This window comes from Eutrigla gurnardus, assembly GCF_963514095.1.
Source record: "Eutrigla gurnardus genome assembly, chromosome: 23".
In the NCBI taxonomy this organism is placed as follows: Eukaryota; Metazoa; Chordata; class Actinopteri; order Perciformes; family Triglidae; genus Eutrigla; species Eutrigla gurnardus.
This window is the reverse complement of record NC_139934.1, coordinates 9,644,381-9,668,062: the sequence shown is the minus strand read 5'-3', so window position 1 is coordinate 9,668,062 and position 23,682 is coordinate 9,644,381. Positions and strand designations below refer to the sequence as shown.

Below are 23,682 nucleotides of genomic sequence, written 5' to 3'. Positions count from 1 at the left end.
TTCAATGACGTGTGTTCAGGTCCGCACTCGGCGGCCACCTTGTGGTGAAATGATGTAATGATTTGCCTTTTTATTTTGGTCGCTTTGATCTCATGGCTTGATCTAAAGTTCTGTGCATTGTGTTGTGAGTAGGCCTATTTATATGTGAGGTCTGGTGATAATGATAATACAAATATACTGGAAAAAAAATGCCTTCCACATGTTGCCTTGCGTGTGTGTGTATGTATGTATTTATGTATATACTGTGTGTGTGTGTGTATATATGTGTGTACATATATATATATATATATATGTATACACATATATATATATATATATATATATATATATATATATATATATATATATATAAACATATCTCTTTGGTTTGCTGCTATGTTCTATCGCTTGAGCACCATAGTCACGTTGACTTTGTTGTCCGACTTGACGGCGTTTGGATGCCGTCTCTTTTAGAGCCCGCCCCCTCAGACACCTGCAGCTCTCGTCGGCGTGGTAAATCAAGTCAAGCCAAGACCAACCTGAACAAGCCTAGTGTTAGTAATGGTATTAGTCATGATACATATTCAGTGTTTCCCACACAATGAATCAGGGCTGCCCTGACCAAAATGGGGCCCTAAGCGAAAAAAAATTATTCGGGCCCCCCCCACCGCCACCTGTCCGACCCTACCAAATCCCAAATGTATATTAGGAACAAAACAACAGTATAATGAAATGCCATTGAACTTGACAACCTTTATTAGTAAGAACAAAGAACAAAAATATAAGCCTAAATTCACACTGAATGGGCTTTATGCACAGCTCCACTACTTCCTGAAATAAGCCAGCTCGTTTATTTCCTGTCTTACATTATTGGACCAATTGATTAATCCAGGTGTGTCTGATCTCACAACAATGGTCAGGCACACCTGGATTAATCATTTTGTCCAATAATGTAATGTAATGTTATGATTTAATAAATGGTAAGGGCCGCTGGAAAATTACTTTCATCTCCAGACCACAGTCCACATCTAGACTCTAGCTAAATGGACTGGAGGCTAGCATCTCTCCTCCTACCTCTGCTGCTCTTGAGTAGCAGCAGCTGTGCTGAGCATGGAGGTTTAGTTCTTGCTTATGCCACAAAGTTTTACAGTTTTACTAGTGCTGGGCCGTTAACAGCATTAACGGACTTCAACGGCCTCGTTACTTAACGGCGTTAACGGCGCCGTTAAGTAACGAGGCCGTTGACCTGCAAACATTCTTCATACACAGAGAGAGACACAATCTCAGAGGGGACATGATTTTCAGGCAAAGGAAGGTATGAGCTACGTTAAAATCCTTTTCCTTATCGGTCACAGGTGTTAGACAATGGAATGTGTTAGAAGAAGAAGTAAAAAAAACAGCAACACTGAGTGGCTTTAAGAAGAAGTATGTATATTCAACACTTGACCAGTACAGATTATTGCATGGGACACACACCTAATCTGTATGCACTGGACTTCAGCTCTCTGTACCACCTACTGCTGTAACATAGTATGTCAAATGTCACAAGTTAAAGAAAATGCCCGAAATAAACAAATAAATAAATAAATATAGCTGAACCATTAATAAATAATCATCTTGGTGTATCGATTACCTTTTTTTAGAAACATTTTTTTTTAATGTTTAATGGTAATGTTAAAACAATTGCTCAGGACGTGTACTTACGCAAGTACCGAACCTGTCTATGCTTATCTGATGACAAACGTGCAGATACATGATAACGGACACCCTGTCCACTTCAATACTAATATTACTAGCCTGTTTTGTCGTCCAACACATTCTACTGACCCTGTGGCAACCTACATATGAGTTGTAAAACTAATGAAAATAAAAAATGACCAACTGACCTTGAAAAACACTCAAACATTGCATTTAATCAGTAAATTGTAACTTTTGAGGAAGATTTATGAGAGATCATTCTTCATAAATAACAATTTGTCAAAAATTGTTTTGTTCAACTTTTTTTTTTCATTACATAAAATTGACAATGGTTGATGATGGTTATTTATTTTTTTTTTGCTTCAAGTGATTAAAGAACACTGTATCTCATGCTGTCTGACAGTGAATTGACAGAAGCATCTCAATGGCAATATACTTTGCAACACACCCAGTTCTCGCTTAGGCCTACTGAACAAACCACCAAACAACAAAAACTAGGACCGGCTGATAAATGAGAACTTTTACTGGGAATCACACAGCAGGGTTTGATTGTCTATAAACATGAAAGGCACTTTAATTTAAACTGTTGACATCATTAAATGGCCTGACTGTATTTCTCTACTTTTATTGAAGATGATTTATCCCCGTTTTATTCGTAGTTTTGTTACTAAGGTATTGTTTTATTTGTCCATTTGAATGTTTGTTTGTTTTATATACTTGAATAAGTAAGATAATAAGTTTGTTTGTCATAGAATATGAAAAATTGAAATAGATGTATGTGAGATTCTGAACACTAATAAAATACAAATAAAAAAAAAATGACATTAAACCTGCCCCGATACACTTTACATTCACCCAACAAAATGGCAAGAAATCACACTAGAGACAATTTAAATTCTTTATAGATTTCAACTTGGCTCTGTAATTTGTCAAGGATCCGGCCCAATCCCACGCATAAACATGTTTAATTCGACAGAGACGGACTAACCTAATCCACTGTGAAGGTGTCTGGTCAGTGCAAAGTTACATTTGCTAATAAATCTTGATACCAGTGATGGCAGTCATATAAATATGGAAATGAAGATTGGAAATCCACACTGTTGCTATTGCTGAGTTGACAGTAGCCATGACAACAGTACGAGGAAGGATGCGGTAATGAGACTCATCTTCTGACTAATTCCACTTGAAGCTGTAAATGAAGAGAAACAAAACATTAGTTAAACAAACTGTTGCACAACTTTTGAAATATTTATCAAGTAGCACTGAGGATTACTTACATATGCCATCCACGATAATGGAATTGGTTTCAATGTCGAAGCCAGTGACGTTTGAAGCTGCACTGATCAAAACACTGGCAATCTGGGTGTTATTAGGAACAGATGTGCTTACAAAGCTTGCATTCAAGTTGTTGATGATCGATCCATTACTGCGGAAAGACAATAAAATAATTCAACTACCACTGTTCTAAAGTCATAGGCAAAAACTATGAAATGAACAAAGCAAACAAATTACCTGAATGACACAACTCTCAACGAGTTGAAGGAAGAAAATCTCCTTTGGAAAACGGGTGTAAGCTACAGAGACAGAAAAGAAGCGGAGAGGAAAATTTCAAGGGCCAACGTATAGGATTTAGAATATCTATTAACAAAAATGGAAAATAATATTCCTAATATAGCATGTATAATAACTTGAAGCTAAGTATCCTTCATCCAATAGCTAAGAGTTACACATTCACATATACATAGCAAGCCTACTTCCCAGAGGCCACTGTGTTGTACCACCATGTTTCTACAGTCGCCAAGAGACAGATTAAATACTGGCTCTAGAGCCTTTTGTGTTTTTACGTACTTAGGTCCCGCTGACCTGCCGCTGACTTCTATTGCTGCTAAAGTAATGTTTTTACTTTAAAGATGTGTTAGGAGAGTTTTGCCATCAGCCAATCATGTCATGCAGGATTGGAAACGGTGGAGTGAGCAGAGGGGCATTCAGTTGCTTGCAATCTGCGACCGCTAGATGCCACCAAATCCTACACAATATCCATTAAACACTTTTCCTTGATCTTGGACACTCAAGTGTCTGTATGAGATGAGTTATGAGTTAGAGGTGTGAGTTTTTGCCTTAATACATTCCACTTGATGTCTCTGTCATGAATTCCTTCTTGAGCTTCCATTCCTAAGTTACCTTTTCATATGGAGTATGTAGGCTGTAGTAAGTGTTAAATTCTGTAAGTGGGCGGTACTTGTGAGGTGTACCAACACACTTACCTGGTCCAGTATCATTTCAGCTCTTGTTCTAAAAGCACTTGATGAGGGATCAAGCAGGTCACTTGTAAATGTGCTTTGAAGAGACCTGAAGGTCACCCTTGTTGATGTGAGTGGTACAGTAGGCACAGTTGTTGTAGGTGAGGCTGTTGTAGGTACTGCAGTGGTAGGTGCAGCTGTTGTGGGTGCTGCAGTGGTAGGTGCAGCTGTTGTGGGTGCTGCAGTGGTTGGTGATGCTGTTGTGGGTGCTGCAGTGGTAGGTACTGCTGTTGTTGGTGCTGCAGTGGTGGGTGCATCTGTTGTAGGTGCTGCTGTTGTAGGAGCTGCAGTCGTGGGTGCGGCTGTTGTAGGTTCTGCAGTGATAGGTGCAGCAGTGGTGGGTGCTGCAGTGGTGGGTGCTGCAGTGGTAGGTGCTGCAGTGGTAGGTGCTGCAGTGGTGGGTGCTGCAGTGGTAGGTGCTGCAGTGGTGGGTGCAGCTGTTGTAGGTGCTGCAGTGGTAGGTGCTGTTGTGGTGGGTGCAGCAGTGGTGGGTGCAGCAGTGGTAGGTGCAGCTGTTGTAGGTGCTGCAGTGGTAGGTGCTGCTGTCGTGGGTGCAGCTGTTGTAGGTGCTGCAGTCGTGGGTACGGCTGTTGTAGGTGCTGCAGTCGTCGGTGCAGCTGTTGTGGGTGCAGCTGTTGTAGGTGCTGCAGTGGTAGGTGCCGCTGTCGTAGGTGCTGCAGTGGTGGGTGCAGCTGTTGTAGGAGCAGCTGTCGTTGGTGCGGCTGTTGTACGAGCAGCTGTTGTAGGAGCAGCTGTTGTAGGTGCTGCAGTGGTAGGTGCTGCAGTGGTGGGTGCAGCTGTTGTAGGAGCGGCTGTCGTTGGTGTGGCTGTTGTAGGAGCAGCTGTTGTAGGTGCTGCAGTGGTAGGTGCTGCAGTGGTGGGTGCAGCTGTTGTGGGTGCAGCTGTTGTGGGTGCTGCTGTGGTAGGTGCTGCTGTGGTTGCAGCAGTGGTAGGTGCAGCTGTTGTAGGTGCTGCTGTTGTAGGTGCTGCAGTGGTCGGTGCAGCTGTTGTGGGTGCAGCTGTTGTAGGTGCTGCAGTGGTAGGTGCAGCTGTCGTAGGTGCGGCTGTCGTAGGTGCGGCTGTCGTGGGTGCGGCTGTCGTGGGTGCGGCTGTCGTAGGTGCTGCAGTGGTAGGTGCTGCAGTGGTGGGTGCAGCTGTTGTAGGAGCAGCTGTCGTTGGTGCGGCTGTTGTAGGAGCGGCTGTTGTAGGAGCAGCTGTTGTAGGTGCTGCAGTGGTAGGTGCTGCAGTGGTGGGTGCAGCTGTTGTAGGAGCAGCTGTCGTTGGTGCGGCTGTTGTAGGAGCAGCTGTTGTAGGAGCAGCTGTTGTAGGTGCTGCAGTGGTAGGTGCTGCAGTGGAGGGTGCAGCTGTTGTGGGTGCAGCTGTTGTAGGTGCTGCTGTGGTAGGTGCAGCTGTTGTAGTTGCTGCAGTCGTGGGTACGGCTGTTGTAGGTGCTGCAGTGGTCGGTGCAGCTGTGGTGGGTGCAGCTGTTGTAGGTGCTGCAGTCGTGGGTACGGCTGTTGTAGGTGCTGCAGTGGTCGGTGCAGCTGTTGTGGGTGCAGCTGTTGTAGGTGCTGCACTGGTAGGTGCTGCTGTGGTGGGTGCAGCTGTCGTAGGTGCAGCAGTGGTGGGTGCAGCAGTGGTAGGTGCAGCTGTTGTAGGTGCTGCAGTGGTAGGTGCTGCTGTCGTGGGTGCAGATGTTGTAGGTGCTGCAGTCGTGGGTACGGCTGTTGTAGGTGCTGCAGTGGTTGGTGCAGCTGTGGTGGGTGCAGCTGTGGTAGGTGCTGCTGTGGAGGGTGCAGCTGTGGTGGGTGCAGCAGTGGTAGGTGCAGCTGTTGTAGGTGCTGCAGTGGTAGGTGCAGCTGTTGTGGGTGCAGCTGTCGTAGGTGCTGCTGTGGTGGGTGCAGCTGTCGTAGGTGCTGCTGTGGTGGGTGTGGCTGTCGTGGGTGCGGCTGTCGTAGCTGCGGCTGTTGTAGGAGCAGCTGTTGTAGGTGCTGCAGTTGTAGGTGCTGCAGTGGTGGGTGCAGCTGTTGTGGGCGCGGCTGTTGTAGGTGTGGCTGTCGTTGGTGTGGCTGTTGTAGGAGCAGCTGTTGTAGGTCCTGCAGTTGTAGGTGCTGCTGTGGTGGGTGCAGCTGTCGTAGGTGCAGCTGTCGTAGGTGCTGCAGTGGTAGGTGCTGCTGTGGTGGGTGCAGCTGTCGTAGGTGCTGTAGTGGTAGGAGCTGCAGTGGTGGCTGCGGCTGTTGTAGGCGCGGCTGTCGTAGGCGCAGCTGTGGTGGGTGCAGCTGTTGTAGGAGCAGCTGTCGTTGGTGCGGCTGTTGTAGGTGCTGCAGTGGTAGGTGCTGCTGTCGTGGGTGCAGCTGTCGTAGGTGCTGCAGTCGTGGGTGCAGCTGTTGTAGGTGCTGCAGTGGTCGGTGCAGCTGTTGTAGGTGCTGCAGTGGTCGGTGCAGCTGTTGTGGGTGCAGCTGTGGTAGGTGCTGCTGTGGTGGGTACTGCAGTGGTAGGTGCTGCAGTGGTGGGTGCAGCTGTTGTAGGTGCTGCTGTGGTAGGTGCTGCTGTGGTGGCAGCTGATGTAGGAGCAGCTGTCGTGGGTGCGGCTGTCGTAGGTGCTGCAGTGGTCGGTGCAGCTGTTGTGGGTGAAGCTGTTGTAGGTGCTGCAGTGGTAGGTGCTGCTGTGGTGGGTGCAGCTGTCGTAGGTGCGGCTGTCGTGGGTGCGGCTGTCGTGGGTGCGGCTGTCGTAGGTGCTGCAGTGGTAGGTGCTGCAGTGGTGGGTGCAGGTGTTGTAGGAGCAGCTGTCGTTGGTGCGGCTGTTGTAGGAGCGGCTGTTGTAGGAGCAGCTGTTGTAGGTGCTGCAGTGGTAGGTGCTGCAGTGGTGGGTGCAGCTGTTGTAGGAGCAGCTGTCATTGGTGCGGCTGTTGTAGGAGCGGCTGTTGTAGGAGCAGCTGTTGTAGGTGCTGCAGTGGTGGGTGCAGCTGTTGTGGGTGCAGCTGTTGTAGGAGCAGCTGTTGTAGGTGCTGCAGTGGTAGGTGCTGCTGTGGTGGGTGCTGCTGTCGTGGGTGCAGCTGTTGTAGGTGCTGCAGTCGTGGATACGGCTGTTGTAGGTGCTGCAGTGGTCGGTGCAGCTGTGGTGGGTGCAGCTGTGGTAGGTGCTGCTGTGGTGGGTGCAGCAGTGGTGGGTGCTGCAGTGGTAGGTGCTGCAGTGGTGGGTGCAGCTGTTGTAGGTGCTGCAGTGGTAGGCGCTGCTGTGGTAGGTGCTGCAGTGGTGGGTGCAGCTGTTGTGGGTGCAGCTGTTGTAGGTGCTGCAGTGGTAGGTGCTGCAGTGGTGGGTGCAGCTGTTGTGGGTGCAGCTGTTGTAGGTGCTGCTGTGGTAGGTGCTGCTGTGGTGGGTGCAGCTGTCGTAGGTGCAGCTGTTGTTGGTGCAGCTGTTGTAGGTGCTGCAGTGGTAGGTGCTGCAGTGGTAGGTGCTGCTGTGGTGGGTGCAGCTGTCGTAGGTGCTGCAGTGGTGGGTGCAGCTGTCGTTGGAGCGGCTGTTGTAGGAGCAGCTGTTGTAGGAGCTGCAGTCGTGGGTGCGGCTGTTGTAGGTGCTGCAGTGGTGGGTGCTGCTGTGGTGGGTGCAGCTGTCGTAGGTACTATAGTGGTAGGTGCAGCTGTGGTGGCAGCTGTCGTTGGTGCGGCTGTTGTAGGAGCAGCTGTTGTAGGTGCTGCAGTGGTAGGTGCTGCTGTCGAGGGTGCAGCTGTTGTAGGTGCTGCAGTCGTGGGTACGGCTGTTGTAGGTGCTGCAGTGGTTGGTGCAGCTGTTATAGGCGCGGCTGTTGTAGGCGCGGCTGTCGTTGGTGTGGCTGTTGTAGGAGCAGCTGTTGTAGGTCCTGCAGTTGTAGGTGCTGCAGTGGTAGGTGCTGCTGTTGTGGGTGCAGCTGTCGTAGGTGCTGCTGTGGTGGGTGCGGCTGTCGTGGGTGCGGCTGTCGTAGCTGCGGCTGTTGTAGGAGCAGCTGTTGTAGGTGCTGCAGTTGTAGGTGCTGCAGTGGTGGGTGCAGCTGTTGTGGGCGCGGCTGTTGTAGGCGCGGCTGTCGTTGGTGTGGCTGTTGTAGGAGCAGCTGTTGTAGGTCCTGCAGTTGTAGGTGCTGCAGTGGTGGGTGCAGCTGTCGTAGGTGCAGCTGTCGTAGGTGCTGCAGTGGTAGGTGCTGCTGTGGTGGGTGCAGCTGTCGTAGGTGCTGTAGTGGTAGGAGCTGCAGTGGTGGCTGCGGCTGTTGTAGGCGCGGCTGTCGTAGGCGCAGCTGTGGTGGGTGCAGTTGTTGTAGGAGCAGCTGTCGTTGGTGCGGCTGTTGTAGGTGCTGCAGTGGTAGGTGCTGCTGTCGTGGGTGCAGCTGACGTAGGTGCTGCAGTCGTGGGTGCAGCTGTTGTAGGTGCTGCAGTGGTAGGTGCTGCAGTGGTGGGTGCTGCTGTGGTGGGTGCAGCTGTCGTAGGTGCTGCAGTCGTGGGTGCAGATGTTGTAGGTGCGGCTGTTGTAGGAGCGGCTGTTGTAGGAGCAGCTGTTGTAGGTGCTGCAGTGGTGGGTGCAGCTGTTGTGGGTGCTGCAGTGGTGGGTGCAGCTGTTGTAGGAGCAGCTGTCGTTGGTGCGGCTGTTGTAGGAGCGGCTGTTGTAGGTGCTGCAGTGGTAGGTGTTGCTGTGGTGGGTGCAGCAGTGGTGGGTGCTGCAGTTGTAGGTGCTGCAGTGGTGGGTGCAGCTGTTGTAGGTGCTGCAGTGGTAGGCGCTGCTGTGGTGGCAGCTGTTGTAGGAGCAGCTGTCGTGGGTGCGGCTGTCGTAGGTGCTGCAGTGGTCGGTGCAGCTGTTGTGTGTGCAGCTGTTGTAGGTGCTGCAGTGGTAGGTGCTGCTGTGGTGGGTGCAGCTGTCGTAGGTGCAGCAGTGGTGGGTGCAGCAGTGGTAGGTGCAGCTGTTGTAGGTGCTGCAGTGGTAGGTGCTGCTGTCGTGGGTGCAGATGTTGTAGGTGCTGCAGTCGTGGGTACGGCTGTTGTAGGGGCTGCAGTGGTCGGTGCAGCTGTTGTGGGTGCAGCAGTGGTGGGTGCAGCTGTCGTAGGTGCTGCAGTGGTAGGTGCTGCTGTGGTGGGTGCAGCTGTCGTAGGTGCTGTAGTGGTAGGAGCTGCAGTGGTGGGTGTGGCTGTTGTAGGCGCGGCTGTCGTAGGCGCAGCTGTGGTGGGTGCAGCTGCTGTAGGAGCAGCTGTCGTTGGTGCAGCTGTTGTAGGTGCTGCAGTGGTAGGTGCTGCTGTGGTGGGTGCAGCTGTGGTGGGTGCAGCAGTGGTAGGTGCAGCTGTTGTAGGTGCTGCAGTTGTAGGTGCTGCAGTGGTGGGTGCAGCTGTTGTGGGCGCGGCTGTTGTAGGCGCGGCTGTCGTTGGTGTGGCTGTTGTAGGAGCAGCTGTTGTAGGTGCTGCAGTTGTAGGTGCTGCAGTGGTGGGTGCAGCAGTGGTAGGTGCAGCTGTTGTAGGTGCTGCAGTGGTAGGTGCTGCTGTGGTGGGTGCAGCTGTCGTAGGTACTATAGTGGTAGGTGCAGCTGTGGTGGCAGCTGTCGTTGGTGCGGCTGTTGTAGGAGCAGCTGTTGTAGGTGCTGCAGTGGTCGGTGCAGCTGTTGTGGGTGCAGCTGTGGTAGGTGCTGCTGTGGTGGGTGCTGCAGTGGTAGGTGCTGCAGTGGTGGGTGCAGCTGTTGTAGGTGCTGCAGTGGTAGGTGCTGCTGTGGTGGCAGCTGTTGTAGGAGCAGCTGTCGTGGGTGCGGCTGTCGTAGGTGCTGCAGTGGTCGGTGCAGCTGTTGTGGGTGCAGCTGTTGTAGGTGCTGCAGTGGTAGGTGCTGCTGTGGTGGGTGCAGCTGTCGTAGGTGCGGCTGTCGTGGGTGCGGCTGTTGTAGGCGCGGCTGTCGTTGGTGTGGCTGTTGTAGGAGCAGCTGTTGTAGGTCCTGCAGTTGTAGGTGCTGCAGTGGTGGGTGCAGCTGTCGTAGGTGCAGCTGTCGTAGGTGCTGCAGTGGTAGGTGCTGCTGTGGTGGGTGCAGCTGTCGTAGGTGCTGTAGTGGTAGGAGCTGCAGTGGTGGGTGCGGCTGTTGTAGGTGCGGCTGTCGTAGGCGCAGCTGTCGTAGGAGCAGCTGTCGTTGGTGCGGCTGTTGTAGGTGCTGCAGTGGTAGGTGCTGCTGTCGTAGGTGCAGCTGTCGTAGGTGCTGCAGTCGTGGCTGCTGCTGTGGTGGGTGCAGCTGTCGTAGGTGCTGCTGTGGTGGGTGCAGCAGTGGTAGGTGCAGCTGTCGTGGGTGCGGCTGTCGTAGGTGCGGCTGTCGTAGGTGCTGCAGTGGTGGGTGCTGCAGTGGTGGGTGCAGCTGTCGTTGGTGCGGCTGTTGTAGGAGCAGCTGTTGTAGGTGCTGCAGTCGTGGCTGCTGCTGTGGTGGGTGCAGCTGTCGTAGGTGCTGCTGTGGTGGGTGCAGCAGTGGTAGGCGCAGCTGTCGTGGGTGCGGCTGTCGTAGGTGCGGCTGTCGTAGGTGCTGCAGTGGTGGGTGCAGCTGTCGTTGGTGCGGCTGTTGTAGGAGCAGCTGTTGTAGGTGCTGCAGTCGTGGCTGCTGCTGTGGTGGGTGCAGCTGTCGTAGGTGCTGCTGTGGTGGGTGCAGCAGTGGTAGGCGCAGCTGTCGTGGGTGCGGCTGTCGTAGGTGCGGCTGTCGTAGGTGCTGCAGTGGTGGGTGCAGCTGTCGTTGGTGCGGCTGTTGTAGGAGCAGCTGTTGTAGGTGCTGCAGTGGTAGGTGCTGCAGTGGTGGGTGCAGCTGTCGTAGGTGCTGTAGTGGTAGGAGCTGCAGTGGTGGGTGCGGCTGTTGTAGGTGCGGCTGTCGTAGGCGCAGCTGTCGTAGGCGCAGCTGTCGTAGGAGCAGCTGTCGTTGGTGCGGCTGTTGTAGGTGCTGCAGTGGTAGGTGCTGCTGTCGTAGGTGCAGCTGTCGTAGGTGCTGCAGTCGTGGCTGCTGCTGTGGTGGGTGCAGCTGTCGTAGGTGCTGCTGTGGTGGGTGCGGCAGTGGTGGGTGCAGCTGTCGTGGGTGCGGCTGTCGTAGGTGCGGCTGTCGTAGGTGCTGCAGTGGTGGGTGCTGCAGTGGTGGGTGCAGCTGTCGTTGGTGCGGCTGTTGTAGGAGCAGCTGTTGTAGGTGCTGCAGTGGTAGGTGCTGCAGTGGTGGGTGCAGCTGTTGTTGGTGCGGCTGTTGTAGGTGCTGCAGTGGTAGATGCTGCAGTGGTGGGTGCAGCTGTTGTGGGAGCAGCTGTCGTTGGTGCGGCTGTTGTAGGAGCAGCTGTTGTAGGTGCTGCAGTGGTGGGTGTATCTGTTGTGGGTGCAGCTGTTGTAGGCGTTGCTGTTGTAGGAGCTGCAGTCGTGGGTGCTGCTATTGTAGGTGCAGCAGTGGTAGGTGCTGCTGTCATGGGTGCAGCTGTCGTGGGTGCGGCTGTTGTAGGTGCTGCAGTGGTAGGTGCTGCTGTCGTAGGTGCAGCTGTCGTAGGTGCTGCAGTCGTGGGTACGGCTGTTGTAGGTGCTGCAGTGGTCGGTGCGGCTGTTGTAGGTGCTGCAGTGGTCGGTGCAGCTGTTGTGGGTGCAGCTGTTGTAGGTGCTGCAGTGGTGGGTGCAGCTGTTGTGGGCGCGGCTGTTGTTGGGGCCGCTGTCGTAGGTGCGGCTGTCGTAGGTGCTGCAGTGGTAGGTGCTGCAGTGGTGGGTGCAGCTGTCGTAGGAGCAGCTGTCGTAGGAGCGGCTGTTGTAGGAGCAGCTGTTGTAGGTGCTGCAATGGTGGGTGCAGCTGTTGTGGGTGCGGCTGTTGTAGGAGCAGCTGTTGTAGGCGCTGCTGTTGTAGGAGCTGCAGTCGTGGGTGCGGCTGTTGTAGGTGCTGCAGTGGTCGGTGCAGCTGTTGTCGGTGCAGCTGTTGTAGGAGCAGCTGTTGTAGGTGCTGCAGTGGTTGGTGCAGCTGTTGTGGGCGCGGCTGTTGTTGGGGCCGCTGTCGTAGGTGCGGCTGTCGTAGGTGCTGCAGTGGTAGGTGCTGCAGTGGTGGGTGCAGCTGTCGTAGGAGCAGCTGTCGTAGGAGCGGCTGTTGTAGGAGCAGCTGTTGTAGGTGCTGCTGTTGTAGGAGCAGCTGTTGTAGGCGCTGCTGTTGTAGGAGCTGCAGTCGTGGGTGCGGCTGTTGTAGGTGATGCAGTGGTCGGTGCAGCTGTTGTAGGTGCAGCTGTTGTAGGTGCGGCTGTTGTAGATTCTGCAGTTGTAGTTGCTTTTGCCGCTAATAGGAACCAAAAAATTTACAATTACCCTTTACTTTTATTTTAATGGTGTTATAAAGGTAATATTAAAGTTACATTACTATGTTTAGGAACATTTGTCATGTATATTAAAGTCCTCCGACTTGATGTGCAGCTTTGTCCCTCCACCTTTTCCTTTATATTCTTTAAAGAACTTTCACAATCAGTCCTTTCATCTTCACTCAGCTTACCTATAAGTATCAGAGAAAGTGATATGATCCATCCGACATCCATCCTGTTATCCTTTGAATCTGTAAAATCAAAGAATCCAGGGACATACTCATATACACAGCATTTCCAAAGCTTCTGTGCTACACAAACTTCATAACAAAACAGTTACTTTTTAAATAGTTAAAACAATATCTACAACAAATTAGACGTTTTCTTTGTCTGTCCCAATTTCTCATATTAAACGGATGATATGAAATTGAATTAACTTATCTTTGCACATAATATTCAATTGTGACAATATGCAACATTACTTTCTGTGAAACTTAGTTTACTGGCCAATGTTTTCAATATATATATTCAGAAGATACAGGAAGCATAATAATCACATTGGAATTGAGTATAATTGAGAAACTGTGTCCTGTCCTATGGCTTGACACCATGTAACAATTTTGTTACAAGTAGACTACCTACAATTTTACAAATCCAAATCTTTAGGAACAGTGTCTCAAGTTTATTTTGGGGAAAAGACATGAACTATGTTAGGTTTTTTTAGAATGTCGTGCTAAAATCAAATCCCTGCCTCACAAATCCCACCTGTTATTATTAGAATATATTGATATATCGCAAACCTTTCTTGTTATTATGACAGCATCTATTAAGGCCCTTATATTTGAACAAAATAATGGCTAATGGTCTGAGTCATAGGTGATACATCTTTCAAAACTGTTGTAACATCTTAGAGAGGAACACATCTCAGGATAAGGAATTTAAGCTGCCAGTTTCAGAACAATGGCATCCTCCCTTCTTTTGTCCTGATGCGTTCCACCTTAATGCTGAAAGAAGTTCAAATGATCTGACAGTAACTTAGGCCATACAAATATATTTATACAGTAGATCAGTAGTAACGTGGGAATGGAGCAGGAAGAGATGCAAGAAGAAAAGAGACATTCAAACATATTGAACAAATATTGTAGGAAAATATGTCAAGTTATCAGAGTAAATACAAAATATAAATATAGTACCATTCAAGTAAAATGCAATAATATTCCTCTAGCAATATCAACAGAAGAGCATCTAAAAGCAGAGCGTCTCAGCTTAATTTCAGAATATTTCCTAAAAACGTATCTATTCAGTTTGTTCCAAAAGGAAATGTTTTAATTGTAACTATTAACTTGTATTTTTCCTCCAGTCCCAATGGAAATTAACTTGTTTTTTGATGATGCTTATTTATTAATAACATTTTTCACTACTTTCTAGCACAATACAAGAATAATTCTTCAAGATATAATTAATAGAATAGAATAAAAGATGCTGTGTCTGAATGAAAACCCTTTTAAAATGTCAATCAACTAATCTTAACATCCAGGGTTGAAAGAAGTACTCAGCTATTCAGGAAAAGTAGTAATACTACAGTACTCTTTAACAAGTAAAAGTCCTTAGAATATATTATTTTTAAAAAGTTAATACGTGACACAATGTCACTGTTGGTCTGAAAGGACTCTAGCCATTTGATGATATTATCACTTTTTCCTAACTGCAGTAATCTCTTTGTCATACTATGGGGTCTAAAAGTATATAAAAAAAAAACTGTGCATCAAGTTACATTTGAAGAAGCTGTCCAAACACCTTGCTATAAGTACTTGCTGTTCTAACAGTATTTTTTGCTCCAGGTCTGATAGTGCTGACTGAAAATCCACAAAAAAGGTTGCTATCTGAATGCTCGAGCCACTATTACAACAGTCCTACTTTTAATTATATGTGTGCGAGATCTCCTGACAGTATGATATGTACTAAAACATTTACTCACCCAAAATGGAAAGATTAAAGATGAAAAGTTATTAATTCCCTGTTTCTATCCGTTCCCGATGTGTTTAACTATCTCAGTGTCAAAACCTCTTCCCTTCTGTGACGGTCCACATCTATTAGGGCGTTTATATTGAAATGTAGTAAACAAACAATGTGACTACTATATCAGAAATGTTCGACCTTTTCTTAAGAACACAACCAAACACAGGATGGAGCATTTCTGACAGTTTCTTAGCAATGACTCAACGTTTGTCGATTGAAACAGGTTACTGGAACATTCCACCTACGTGAATGTTGAAAGAAATTCCTCCGGTGTCACAATAAGTCGTGACAACCAAATAAATATAGATTTCTTGTGACATAAATGAAAAGAACAATTGCAAATTGAAATATACTGAGTGAATATTGTATGACTTTTGCAATTATCAGAGTAAATATACAAAAAGTATACAAATAAAGTGTCAGTTTGTGATATTTTCCCATATGAAATTTGTATTTTCAAATCCTAAAATAGTTTATAATATAAAAAGTATACAATAAATGAATAATCCTTATTGATTTCATTAATTAAATCACCATCCTCTGTACCCAAATAATTGACGTATTGTTGGACTAACCAATGTAAAATTATTCATGTTCGTCAATGTGCTTCTTTGCTACTGAAGTTAGCAGTAGCAGCAGTGTTTGCTCCAGGTGTGATTGTGCTGACCGAAACAAACGAAAAGAAAAGGATTAAACTGCCTCCTGACTATCCACTTTTGCAACAAAGGTAACCACTCTTTGTTTATAAGTGGCTCCTGACACCATTATATATAGACTCTTATTTGTCTTTCAATGATGTGACTCATAAATATGCTTTTCAGACAGACAGACTTTGTTATGACAGCAATGAACAAATATGCTGGTGCATTCCACCTACGTGAAGTTCCACCAGTGTGACGACAAGTTATGACGAACAAACATTAATAGAATTCTATTGACTGGATAAAGGATTTGGAAAAAAAAACAATACATACGTAATAAATACTGTCTCTTTAAAGTTATTGGAGTAATAATGTAAATAGATTATACAATACAGGTACAAAACAGTATTTGTATGGGCATATCTGAAGGAAAGTCTCCTTATTATTTGTTATAGTTTGCAGACGTTTCAATTTGTGACATCAATTTTAACCAGTATGAAATTCTGTGTCTATTGACCAATAAAAAATGGTGAATTAATTCAGGTTTATTGAAGGTTTTGCTTAAATTGACACTTGCCCATCACGAGTCATCCAGCTTCCTAGCTAATTAAATAAATATTGTCCTGGTATTTGCTCTTGTGTTCCTCCCCCGTCACCTTCTTTCAAATCAAATCCGCATGCCATTTTCTGACCAGGGGCCCGTTGCACAAAATTAGCATAAGGGATTAAGCCGGGATATCCTGGTTATCCTGGTTCAATTTATCCGTGATCCGGCTGCACAAAAGCGGGATAGGGGGCAGTAGGATATGTTATGGTATAAATTACCATGGAGATTTATTCTGTGGAGTGAGCCTGCTCCAGGGGGGTATTGCACAAAAGTAGAATAAAGAAATCCAGGATAATTGAGCAAGCGCGGCTTGACCTAGTCTGCTCGGCGCATCCTGGCTTAATTGGTTGCACGTTTGCCGAGCCAGGATGAAAAGGCGCGGCTATGTCAAGCCAGATGTAGATAGTTGGGATAAGTGCTTGTTCACGGCATACTTAAATAGACCTCGCAATCGCTTACAGAATCACCGATGAGAACATGGATAAGAGTCTCGCTTCATATTTCACGGCAGCTGAACAACAGCTCCTTATGGAGTTCTATGAAGAGGTGAAAGACATCATAAGAAAAAAAGGCAATACCAGTGCCATAATTAAAGAAAGAGAGAAAGCCTGGCAGACAATAGCGGACCGGCTTAATGCGTAAGTAGTCAAAAACTGTACAATTAATAAACAGTGCTCCACTGGAACTGTCATAATTAGGCTACAATTAAAGGACTAAAGGAGTTACTTTTAAAGTCCACTAATCAACTGTTGTACACTTTGCTTTAAATGAGGCAAGTAGAGGTGCATGTTACTCAGGAAATGTAGAGTATGATTAAGTGCAAACAATTATCCACAATGTGTCATTTAATCTAATTTTCTCTCCTTCATAAAAAACAAACTTGTCTGGCCATAAAAGGACCTGGCAGCAAGTTAAGATTAAATACAAGAACATTTTGCAGGCTGGTAAGTGACTTTAAAGTAGATAACAGTGAACAAATGAGGTGAACAGATTAGGTGTCTGCTGACATGTTGAATGTCTGTATGATTGTAGCAGTTAAAAAAAAGCCCATAGAACTGGCACAGGGGGTGGCCCACCAAGCCAGGATATGACCCCAGCGGAGGAGCTGGCACTCCATTTAAATAAAGGGAGGCCAGTGATGGAGGGGATCCAGGGAGGGACAGTAACAGACTCTGTCCCAGCCACAGAAACTGTCCAGTTCATACAAGGTACATATTGCAGTACTACTGCACACAATCAAATACATATATTATACTGTCTGACTTTGGATTTCCTTACAGTCTGGGAACACAATTACACTTTTGGAGCCACCAGAAGATGATCCGGTTAGTACAGTGTATTGAAATCACAGGCTTGGTATGTCCTGTGAAATCTTAATTCAAGTTCCCTCAGTACATGTATGTATATGGCAGGGGGAAGGCACATCTGCAGCTGCAGAATGCACTTCTGAAGATGAGAGGAGACTGTGTCACTGGACTCCAGAAGGCTTGAGGTATGTCAATTTTATGGAAATATCCTGCTTATTTAGTCCATAAAGTATGACGTCAGTGATGTGGTGCTAATAGAAAATATATGTGTAACAGGACCCAGATGCTGCACAGTCTCCCAAGCAGCCTGTTAACATTGTGAGTATTGGCTAAAGTAAATCTACATTATGCACAAATCCTTCTGTGCTAATTGACATTTCTTTTACAGACTTCACAAACTGTCAGAAGACTGTATGCAAAGCACCCGGAGAGACAGAGAGCTGGCAGACGTTAAAATCAAACTCAAGAAGAGAAAGCTCCAAGAAATGGAGCTGGAGCTTGAGATCAAACGCCGGACACTCAGGAAACTGGACCTGGAAATCCAGAAACTAGAAAGAGAAGTGAGTATTTCAGTGCACACAGTAACCATAACTGCAATACAGTGTTTTAATCTTTTTTGCCTTTGCTCTCTCTGTTCCAGGATCCAAGCAACCAAGAGAAATGACTGCCAAATTTAAAAAAAAATCAATTACAAAACATTGTGGTGTCCTCCCTTTTTCATTAATGTGAAGTAGAATTTAAAAGATAACCACCAATGCTAAACGAAATGCACACAGCAAAAAAGTAACTTTCAAGATATTTTATTAACTAAGGATAGGCTAAATCCAAAATTTAAGTGAAAAAACTTGCAATATATTGCTCCCTGACGAGTCTGCCATTAATGTATTCTGGGAAGATGGGAGCATTTTCCCAGTCAACATCAACAGCCACTCGGGGGGGCCTCTCCTTTCTTAGGCCTGCAATGTTGTGCAGTACTGCGCATGCAGCAATTACATCACAGGCCCTGTCCGGGGAAACCCTCAGGTGGTGCAGGCACTGAAACCGAGATTTCAGAAGGCCAAAGGTCATCTCGATTCGAGCCCTTGTCCTGTTGTGCGCATGGTTGTAGGCCTACTGTGGTGGGGTTTGGGGGTCCGCAACGGGAGTCAAGAGGAATGACTCGCAGGCGTAGCCTTTGTCTCCCAGCAGCACACCAGAGAATTCGCCTGATAATGCAAGATATCATTTAGAAAACTACACGGCAGAATTAAACACTCATGATGTCCAAGGTGCTTACAGTACAAATAAAATGTGTGGCTTACCTTGTGAAAGTCTCTCGTGAATTGGACTAGCCCGAAAGACTCTGGAGTCATGCACTGAGCCAGGCCACTTTGCCTCTAAATTGCTGACAAGGCAGTCAGCATCACAGATCATCTGAAATGTGAAGTTGTAACCTATTAAGGTCATTTAATGCACAGAATTAATTTATGTAGGTCATAGTACCCACAAATCACTCTTACCTGAACATTGATGCTGTGGAAGGATTTCCATCCATCCATCCATCCATTTTCTTCCGCTTATCCAGTACCGGGTCGCGGGGGCAGCTGCCTGAGCAGGGACGCCCAGACTTCCCTCTCCCCGGACACTTCCCCTAGCTCCTCCGGGAGGACCCCAAGGCGTTCCCAGGCCAGCCGGGTGACATAGTCACTCCAGCGTGTCCTGGGTCTTCCTCGGGGTCTCCTCCCGGTGGGGCATGCCTGGAACACCTCCCGAGGGAGGCGTCCAGGGGGCATCCGATGCAGATGCCCGAGCCACCTCAACTGGCTCCTCTCGATGTGGAGGAGCAGCGGCTCTACTCCGAGCTCCCCCCGTGTGACGGAGCTCCTCACCCTATCTCTAAGGGAGCGCCCCGCCACCCTGCGGAGGAAGCTCATTTCGGCCGCTTGTATCCGGGATCTTATTCTTTCGGTCATGACCCAAAGTTCATGACCATAGGTGAGGGTAGGAACGTAGATTGACCGGTAAACCGAGAGCTTCGCCTTTCGGCTTAGCTCTCTCTTTACCACGACGGACCGATACAGCGACCGCATTACTGCAGCCGCTGCACCGATCCGCCTGTCAATCTCGCGTTCCATCCTTCCCTCACTCGTGAACAAGACCCCAAGATACTTAAACTCCTCCACTTGAGGCAGGAACTCCCCCCCGACCTGGAGGGAGCAAGCCACCTTTTTCCGGTCGAGAACCATGGCCTCAGATTTGGAGGTGCTAATCCTCATCCCGGCTGCTTCACACTCGGCTGCAAACCGCCCAGAACATGCTGGAGGTCCTGGCTCGAAGGAGCCAACAAGACCACATCGTCCGCAAAAAGCAGGGATGAAATCCAGTGGCTCCCGAACCAGATCCCCTCCGGCCCACGGCTGCGCCTAGAAATCCTGTCCATAAAAATAATGAACAGGACCGGTGACAAAGGGCAGCCCTGCCGGAGTCCAACATGCACCTGGAACAGGTCTGACTTACTGCCGGCAATGCGAACCAAGCTCCTGCTCCGGTCATACAGGGACCGAACAGCCCTTAGCAGAGGGCCCCCGACCCCGTACTCCCGAAGTACCTCCCACAGAATGCCACGAGGGACACGGTCGAATGCCTTCTCCAAGTCCACAAAACACATGTGGACTGGTTGGGCAAACTCCCATGAACCCTCAAGCACCCTGCGGAGGGTATAGAGCTGGTCCAGTGTTCCACGGCCAGGACGAAAACCGCATTGTTCCTCCTGAATCCGAGGTTCGACTATCGGCCTAATTCTCCTCTCCAGCACCCTGGAATAGACTTTCCCGGGGAGGCTGAGAAGTGTGATCCCCCGATAGTTGGAACACACCCTCCGGTCCCCCTTTTTGAATAGAGGGACCACCACCCCGGTCTGCCAGTCCAGAGGCACTGTCCCCAACTGCCACGCGATGTTGCAGAGACGTGTCAACCAAGACAGCCCCACAACATCCAGAGACTTGAGGTACTCAGGGTGGATCTCTTCAAGGATTTCCTGTTGATGTAATCTCCCTCATGTTCTCCTGAGGGGCGTTTGATCCTAATGTGTGTGCAATCCACTGCACCAATGATGTCAGGGAAAGCTGTAACAAAAGATAGTGAGTATCCAAATGTATCCAACAATTTCACAAGCATTCATTAGCATAGCAATATAACACTTGGACTGAGTGACATTACTACCACTTGAATCAATATAAAAAGACTGTTGCGATTACAAACAGCCAACAGATATAAATGAAATGAGAAATGACAATATATATGTAATATTTTAATGCAGGATAATTAAAATGATGCAACATACTTAGAAAGACCATGGACATGCTGTAAAACACATTAATTCCTCACAGGATTGACGGTGGAAATACAGGTGAATCACTAGGATTAATCTTAGCCTGGCTGTTAGCCTGGTCTGGAGCAGGCTAACTGCAGAGAATAAATCACCATAGTAACTTGGCCGGGTTAAGTTTGACCTGCTTTTATGCAACCGACTTGAGGCTAAATTCAGCCAGGATAACCAACATATCCCGGCTTAATCCCTTATCTTGGTTTTGTGCAATACCCCTCTGACCAGGCTAAATTCCAGGATCTATTTAATCTCATCCCTTATCTCAGTCAGCAGTCACCACAAACGGAAACCATTAGTTATTCCACTGCCCACTACACATTGTTATCACATATAACTAGACACACTGTCATTATTTAAACGTTTGTGATCATTAATTTCAGTCGTTTTGGATAATTATGATTTTAGATGATGTTGCTATCATTAGGTAATTTACAGTTTCCCAAAGACTATAAGGCTATATAACGGAATATTAGAGCCCCAGAGAAAAAATAAAAATTCACAGACTTCGAGAATAAAGTCATACATTTACGATAATAAAGTCATAATATTGTAACCCGTTGTTTTAGAGGAGGAGAGTATTAAAGTACCTGTTGATGACATTTCTAGCAAAAAGTCTGCATTTTGTTGTCATATTATTCCTTCAGTGAATGTATATGATCTTTCATTGGTTAGGGTTAGGTAAATGCTAACCAGGAAGAGCCAGGGATCGAACCAGCAAATTTACAGTTGCCAGTCAACCTGCTCTACCTCCTGAGCTAAAACTCCCACAGATTATGGTTAGGTTTAGGTCTGATCGTGTCTAATAACCAGCATAACGTGACCACGGCTCTGTGTAATACGTAGGAAAGCATACGAAAATATCGTGCTTTACTTTTCGTACTTTTTAGTACGAAAGCTGAGTGAGAGCAGCCTGAAAGGAAGCATTGGAGCTCCTTTCCTTTGAATTTAGAGAATTCGAACAGCTCTTATCATGGCGGCCACTTGTTTACTTCCGGGTCACTTCTTCAGTTAGGAACCTTCCTAAGCAAAATAGACTATTCGACTGCACCCCATAACTGCCTTTGTATTGATTATATTTCTGTCAATAAAGATTTATTGAAAAAAAAAATTTAAAAGAAAAAAAAAAAAAAAGCTCCAATGCTTCCTTTCAGAGCTCCTTTAGCATAGGATGCAACCGACCTTCCTATGCGAAAGGAAAGGAGATTACACCGACCCACAATTCTTTGCGAGAGCAACATTTAAAGTGCCGCACACCTCGGCCGTTCATGAAAACAAACGATATGCTTATTTGCATATTTAACAATTACTTTCATGCAGACATATAGTAATTGGAATAGTGATGATAAATGTGTGTGGACAGTGATAATAATTGAATGGTATTTTTCTTTTTATTTCAATCATGTTACATACTTGACAAAAACGAAACTAAAACCACAAATGAAATGTAAACAGGAAGGAGGAGCTGCTGGACCTGAAGCCGGTCAGTGAACCAGCTGTTGATAAAACCAACAACATGTGGAGAAGTGGACGACGCGTTTTTTGTAGTCCATTATTGTAGTTTCTCCAGCGCAGACGCACGCCAATCGCCGGTGCCGATAATCAGCTGTCAATCATCAGCAGCCGCTTTATAATGACGTAGTTTAGTGAAAGTCCGGTCGGATTCTCTGAGCACCGCGGCCGTCTTTTCCTAAATCCTTTTGAGTTCTCCTATCACCTTTCCTTAACCCCGTGACGTTTTCCCCAGAGGTCAAGGAATAGGAGTTAGGGATAGGAGTTAGGACCTTATTTTTTGACTATTCGACTGCACCCCAGGATTGGTTTCACCTGGCTTGATGGATCCGTGTCTGCTAATTAGTGATGGGCAAAGGGAAGCTTCGAAACAGTTCGAAGCGATGTTTCAGTATGTGTTGAAGCCTTGAAACGAATATGAAACCTGACTCTACAGTGGCATCTAGTGGCCACTTATGTGAACTACATGCTCTGGCCAAAGAAAACTCCTAATTATGTGCCACTATGAAATGAGCCGGTCTTAGGTTTCCTCAATTTAAGTAGAATACAGGTTGAATTAAAGAAACATTATTAAAAATAGATAAATGACACATGTTATGTGCAATACAATAATCAAAGATTTTTATTCAAAAATAATATTTGTTCAGCTCTTTTTGAGCTGAGTCTGTTTCTTTTTTTGGATAACACTTCCCCTGCTTTTGAAAAAAATCCTTTCACAGGGTACACTTGTTGCAGGGACACTTAGTCCCTGCGACTTAGTCAGTTGGTACAAATTAGGGAAGACAGCACGTCGCTCTTGCCAGTATTTCAAAGGATCTGCCCAACTTGGAATAGCCGTTTCGAAACATAGAGGCGTTCCTTCAATCACTGAACTACAGTCACGTGACACGGGCGTTTTAGAACCGCTTTTCGCCGGCACAACGTTTCGAAACGTTTCGATCCGGGACTTCAGAGAAGCGCCGACACGCCCGTTTCGGAAGTCACATGCACTACTGGGGGGGTTTAGCTCAGGAGGTAGAGCGGGTTGGCTGGCAACCGCAAGATTGTGTCGGCGTGTCTGCCGTCGGTGTGTGAATGTGTGAGTGAATGGGTGAATGTCAGTCATTACTGTAAAGCGCTTTGGAGAAAAGTGCTATATAAATGAGGTAATTTACCATTTACCATTTAATCCTGGCTTGGTCTTTGTGCAACCAATTAAGCCTGGACGCTCTTGTTTTGGATCGATTGAGCTCAGCTCAGTCACTTATCCTGGATTTCTTAATCCTAGTTTTGTGCAACGGGCCCCTGCTCTTGTCACTTAATACGGCTCCAAAGTAAATCGCAGATGATGAATTGTGTTCTGTATAGTGCGGAAAGGCCTTTCAGAGGAGACAACAACTTTCATATGCCCTCTACTGACTGACTCTACAAAGTGTATCTTGTCAACGATTATTTTTTCTTGAGGCATCATGAAGTTATTGGTTAGTGCACTGGTTCTCAAACTGTGGTGTACCACCCTCTAGTGGTACACGGAGGAAGAGCCAGAATATTATATTTATACATTACTCATGAAATTAATCTAAATTAAGTCAGGCCTAATACTATACAAAATAGTATTGAATGAAAATACTTAATACATTTAGTAATCTAATCTCATCTCATCTTCAACCGCGTATCCGGTGTCGGGTCGTGGGGGCAGCAGCTTTAGCAGCCCCCGAACTTCCCTTTCCTGGGCCACATCAGCCAGTTTACTGGTTGATGTGATTACTGCTTATGTTCATGTTGTCTAACTGGGGGACCCCGAGGTGTTCCCAGGCCAGTGTGGGGATATAATCTCTCCACCTAGTCCTGGGTCTTCCCTGTGGCCTCCCCCCAGCGTGTCGTGCCTGAAACACCCCCCTAGGGAGACGCCCAGCCCCAGGGGGCATCCTTACAAGATGCCCGGACCACCTCAGCTGTCTCCTTTCGACACAAAGGAGCAGCGGCTCTACTCCGAGTTTCT

General features: G+C 47.5%; 2 protein-coding genes across 2 annotated transcripts in view; both read right to left on the bottom strand.

Moving 5' to 3' along the window:
- Positions 1–23,682, bottom strand: part of LOC311009330 (uncharacterized protein) — a 226,866-nt gene that overhangs the window by 85,030 nt on the left and 118,154 nt on the right. The window lies entirely within an intron of this gene.
- Positions 1,390–14,322, bottom strand: LOC311009117 (uncharacterized protein). The gene is made up of 8 exons (XM_084003090.1): positions 14,230–14,322; positions 12,443–12,502; positions 10,980–12,232; positions 10,828–10,831; positions 3,942–5,161; positions 3,190–3,251; positions 2,955–3,103; positions 1,390–2,866 (listed from the first exon to the last, which is right to left on the bottom strand). The coding sequence occupies exons 2-5, from the start codon at positions 12,472–12,474 to the stop codon at positions 4,000–4,002; spliced, it is 2,451 nt and encodes an 816-aa protein (XP_083859216.1). The 5' UTR covers positions 12,475–12,502; positions 14,230–14,322; the 3' UTR covers positions 1,390–2,866; positions 2,955–3,103; positions 3,190–3,251; positions 3,942–3,999.

Coding starts and splice junctions, on each gene's coding strand:
- LOC311009117 (XM_084003090.1), bottom strand. CDS start 12,474: ATGGATCATATCACTTTCTCTGATACTTATAG. Junction 12,233..12,442: donor ACTTTCTCTGATACTTATAG/GTAAGCTGAGTG, acceptor GGTTCCTATTAG/CGGCAAAAGCAACTACAACT.